The sequence below is a fragment of the Nicotiana attenuata genome, unplaced genomic scaffold (assembly GCF_001879085.1).
Source record: "Nicotiana attenuata strain UT unplaced genomic scaffold, NIATTr2, whole genome shotgun sequence".
Lineage (NCBI taxonomy): Eukaryota > Viridiplantae > Streptophyta > Magnoliopsida > Solanales > Solanaceae > Nicotiana > Nicotiana attenuata.
Window position 1 is genome coordinate 22747 of NW_017673799.1, and position 5335 is coordinate 28081.

The following is a 5335-nucleotide window of genomic DNA, read 5'->3' on the forward strand; positions in this document are numbered from 1 at the left end:
GATTTGATTTGCTAATCATCAAAACGCTTCTAGAGTCCGCAGTAATATATCTCTAACGAATAGAAAAGAATCAGATAAATGCAAAGAGTTATACTATTTCCGCTCTGGCACAATATAAGTTCAAAATTTTATATTTTCCATTTGTAATGTTACAAAAATAAAAATAAAAATAAAAAGCTCTCTGCGCTTGTCCCTTGTACCCAATAAAAACCCCTCCCCCCATATTATAATAATTGCGCACAAACTCTAGTGGGAAAAGCTCAAGAGCATTTAATATTGTCCACCCCAAAATTGTTACAGACCTACCAAAATACGTCACCCCAAAAACACCAAAAGCACTCTCTTTAAATTCCAATAATCCCACCATTGGCCAAAGAAAGAAAAGTTTTGAAGCATTGTCCGCCATTGTACTTTGTTTAGAAAGAAATTAAGGCAAAGCATATAGAGAGAGAGCCATGTCTACAGAATGCACTCTTGAAAACTCCGATTTAGCCACAAATAACAACCACCCCTATTTCTGGTGGCCACAAGACAATAATATCCATCATCCAATATCTTCATGCAATACTACTAGAAGCTCCAACTATTTATGGCAACAACAACAACAAGAAGCAAACAATAATCAGCAGTCATCAGATTCTTCCTCTTGTGAGGAAGATGTTCAAAATAGTGCCACTAATAATCTTCAACAATATCAGTTTCTACTTGGTGTTGATGATAACAGCACTTCTTTTATTTCTGGTGAAACCGCTGCGTCGTCTGATCACAGTCACCTGATTTGGAGCCAACTTCTCCTGTGAGTTTGAATGTTTTTTTTGTTCCTAATCTAAACAGACGTATAGGGCTCAAGATGTTTGGATAATATTTTTTTTTATTTGACTACGTTTTTAAATTTTTGGCTACTAGACGAGTAGACATAACCCTAAAACTGAACGTAATTAAGGATATAAAGTTAACAACCAAAATGAAGAAAATCAAATACTACTCTATTTTAACTTGCATGCAAGCCTGCTAACCTCTTAGTCTTAGTTCAATTTTTTGCAAAGAAACTTTTTTTATTTTGTTATTATCTTGTCGGGGTAGGGGAAGAGTGTAGGATTCTCTTAATTAGTACTAGTACAAGAAGATTTTTATTCGATCACTTATCCAAAAACCTGATTTTCTGTATTAGATGTGTGATAATATATGGAAATTAACAACATGGTTGAACATGGAGCACTAATAATGTAAAAATACAGTAAATAGGAAGTTTTCACTAACTATACCTGAAACTAGCATAATTCTTAGTATACCAGTTATCTAGAAACCCAATTTAGCCCTTTTTATTAATATTATATATTTATATTGAAAACATAATTAGGTAAATAATACTATATTTACTCTAAATAGCTTAATGGTCACACACTTTAACATGATGTCAGAACAGGTAGATGTCCTGAGTTTGAACCTTGCCGCCAGCCAATGTAAAATAGAATTCTCGTGTGCTTGGCCTGTGAAAAAGCATAAAGCCCGCACATGAGGATGCACGTTGAAGAATAATCAATTTAGATAAAATTGTCACACATTTAAACAATTTCTATGAGAACTGAGACCACCTTTCATCCTTGAAGCACTAATAATGATTTTAGTGGCGCAAAAAAAAGGTCACACGAACTTTAGAAGAAGTTTGTTCTAATATTTTTTGTTTTATATTAATATCTCCTTACTTGAATTTATGAACCAAATATGCAGAAGCAGCTCTACTAGTGAAACGGCTGGGAATATTAATACTAAAAATCTGTTGGAGAATAACAACCAAGATGCAATTTCAGAGATGAGCTTATTAGATGGAGCATCAACCTTAATCTCCTCTAAATCTTGTTTTGACCATAATCAGCTGGCTAATGATGATGATGACTACTTTCATCCCTACAGTAATCTTCTTCTTGGGAGGCAAATCCATATTAATTATACAGATAAAATTAATGCTATGGAACCTAGTTCACACCAATACTGGAGACAAGGAGAAAATGGACATCAAGAAGTGAAATTGCCTAGACATCACTGTGGAATACTGCCACAAGTGGATAATTCATGTGCTGATGATATTAATTCAAGAAACTTTCCTGATTTTAATAGTATATCTTTTGGTAGCTATTTAAGCAAGCCATTGGTGGATACTTTCAACGACTTTAAACCAAGTCTGAAAACGTTGAATTTAGCACAACATAAAAAGCAAGGCCTCCAACCTTCTCTTGTAAGTTCTCTCTCTCTCTCTCTCCCAAATTACTTGAAAAATGGTAAGAAATACAGACAATTTAGATCAGAAGAATGTTACTACAAGTTTGTGGTGGAAACGACTTTGAAAGATCAAGGAAAATGTTTAGTTTGGAAATAAAAAAAAATATTAAGTTAAAATCAGAAGAGTATCGTACTTATTACTCCCTCCGTTCCAATGTTTGACTGGGCACAGAGTTTAAAAAAAAGACTTTAGGAATTTGTGGTTCTAAACAAGTCAAAAAGGGGTCCAGAGTATTTGTGTGGTTATAAAAGCTTCTCATTAAGGGTAGAATTGAAAGTTTAAGCTAAATTATTCCCAAATTTAGAAAGGGGTCATTGTTTTTTTAATAGACCAAAAAGGAAATAGGTTCGTATAAACTAGAACGGAGGGAGTACTAATTATTACAATAATTAAGGTTGCTAGCAGTGGCGGAGCCAGGATTTTCATTAAGGGGAGTCAAAATATAAAGAAACAAACTCACCAAGAAGTCAAAGGGTGTCATTATATAGTATATATACATATACTATCGAAAAAAACCGAGCTAAACAGTGTAATTTTTCGACGAAGGGGTATCAGTTGACACCCCTTGGGTGCATGTGGCTCCGCCACTGATTGCTAGTGGTTCGAGCCCCGAGAATAGAAAAAGTCTAGTGTGAATTGTTTTTCCTTTAATGGCCTTGATGAGGCAGCAATCGGTTCGATATTAGAGCCGGTATCGATCACCGGATGAAAAAAAATATTAAAAAAATAAATAAAGGTTGCTACTGCACGAGAAACACAGATGTAATATGATCTACTAAGAATTTTCAAGGTATAACAATCGATGTTGATCAATTGGACTCTCTAAAGCATATAAACCATTGTTTACAAGACAAAAGTAACAGAAAGACTTAAATTTCTACCCTTTAAAGTTAATCAAACTAATACTATTTGTTTGTGTTCTTTTTTTTTTTTAAGACCAAGTCTCGGGGTGCAAAATCAACATGCAGCACGTTGACAAGAAATGGAAGAGCACAAGAAATTCCAAGTGAAGTGAAAAAGAGGAGATCAGAAGATAATTCAGACATAAACTCAAAAAAGCAAAAGAATGAAACTTCGGCAGTTTCCTCTCCAAAGGTATTTTGTGTGAAATATAATAGGAATATTACATACTTTATGTGTCAGAAATTATTGTGTGTCGGACAATATTTACTTAGATTGCCTACTTTTTGCTTAAGCAATTTTTTTCAATATTTTATAGCAATAAAATAAACGCATTTGGATTTACAGTACATTCCCATTCGAAATTTATAGATATTATTTTGCAATAATGTATTTTTGGCGGAATGATATTCAAACTTTATGTGGATCAATTTATAGATACAAGCCCCGAAAGTGAAGCTTGCAGAAAAAATCACAGCTCTCCAACAAATTGTGTCACCATTTGGAAAGGTTAGTCTACACTGTCCTTCTAATTGATATTTACTCTTTAAAAATAAATACCAGTAGTTTTTTAAATAGGTTTATGAGTCGCTCTATATTTTGAATTTTTTTTAAAAATGCGATGTCAAAAAGCAGTATGATTAACGTATAGACTAATGCATGCTTGATATGTCATTAGTTGAATCCTAGTGGTAAATGTGATTGTACGTGGTGACCATTTCCTCATGATTTCATGTTCAGTAAATACTTCTATGACCTTATTTTCTTTTTAATTTATTCAACAAGAATAATTAATTCCTTTTTGAGTTTGAAAATAATTTACATTAAATTTTATATTTTACTCTTATGACAATCTTTTATAGTCATACAATATGCATGACATGTTTAAAAAAATATTTGTATGCCAGTCAAACACAGTTACATAAAATGAAACCGAGTAGTAGTTTTTTTCTCACACATAAATTCTTTTTCTAAAATAAAAGAGGATATTAATATTCTGCACGAGGAAAACACTGAGATCCAATCGTGCTAATGAATGCCCAAGTTGGATTAATCTCTATTATTATATGTATATTGGCAAGCAAGTCATCTTATTCCACCCCATTTTTAATTCTTTTTCACTTTTTCCTAGTGTGCTCGCTGTTATTTTTTATATTATAACCAACATTATTATTATTGTCATTATTTCAACTCGGTTATTATCTCTAATCGAACATTCTCTTGCTTGTCTAGACTGATACTGCTTCCGTTCTGTGGGAAACAATCAACTATGTTAGATTTTTACATGAGCAAATACAGGTATGATTTATGGAAGTGCTAGTAATTGAAATAAACTTTAGTTTTATCAAATAACCCCACAATAAGCCTACATACATCTTACACTTTTTATTTATAATAACTTTGGGCACAAGAGATACTCTTTCTTAACATGTTTAATGAATATCATAACTGTTTGAGCAAAAATTATTATGTTCGGCCGAATTCATATTTGGACTTCTACCTCCTCCCCTTCCATAAATAATATAACTTTCTCATTTTCTCCTGCAGATACTGAGCCATGCCTACATGAAGAGCAATACCTGCAAGGTGAGCTAATTCAGTACCCAACAACTTTTACGTCTAATTCTTAGGATAGTAAAAATCTTGTAAATTACTCTATTATTTTGGTTAATTTTACATTAGAAAATATTCTATTTAGCACATTTAAAAAAAAGAGAGAAACTGATCTCTGAAGATGTTATGTACTACGAATAAATATTGGCTTCATTTAAATATAACATTAAAATGCTAAAAATAATATCAATGTTAATAGAGAAGTTTGTTGATAATTCAGGAACGCTGGGGAGGATTTGACAGAAAAGACGTTGATCTGAGGAGTAGAGGTCTTTGTTTAGTCCCAATTTCATTTACCCCTCAAATTTATCGTGAGAGTAATGGATCTGACTATTTGATCCCATCATATAGAGGATGCTTGTATAGATAAATAATTTTTTCCTTTTTCCTATATACTAATAAATTGTATCAGCAAGTGTAATTGATACTCCTCTTCCAGCATGTATTTTAGTTTTGTCCAATATTTTGTTGGTGTATATATATATATATATATATATATATATATATATATATATATATATATATATATATATATATCTA

The 5335-nt window shown here is 32.1% G+C and overlaps 1 protein-coding gene across 1 annotated transcript; it reads left to right on the forward strand.

The window, feature by feature from the left end:
- Positions 1–378: 378 nt before the first annotated feature.
- On the forward strand, positions 379–5256 carry LOC109217323 (transcription factor bHLH110). The gene is made up of 7 exons (XM_019381565.1): positions 379–796; positions 1732–2236; positions 3218–3376; positions 3620–3691; positions 4415–4480; positions 4730–4768; positions 5016–5256. Exons 1-7 carry the CDS (start codon positions 456–458, stop codon positions 5163–5165), a joined length of 1332 nt encoding a protein of 443 aa, XP_019237110.1. The 5' UTR covers positions 379–455; the 3' UTR covers positions 5166–5256.
- Positions 5257–5335: the final 79 nt, after the last annotated feature.

What these genes read in the sequence shown, in the direction of transcription:
- LOC109217323 (XM_019381565.1), top strand. Translation starts at nt 456, where the DNA reads ATGTCTACAGAATGCACTCTTGAAAACTCCGATTTAGCCACAAATAAC. An exon ending in ATTTGGAGCCAACTTCTCCT is followed by an intron (nt 797 to 1,731) that starts GTGAGTTTGAAT and finishes CCAAATATGCAG; the next exon opens with AAGCAGCTCTACTAGTGAAA. An exon ending in AAGGCCTCCAACCTTCTCTT is followed by an intron (nt 2,237 to 3,217) that starts GTAAGTTCTCTC and finishes TTTTTTTTTAAG; the next exon opens with ACCAAGTCTCGGGGTGCAAA.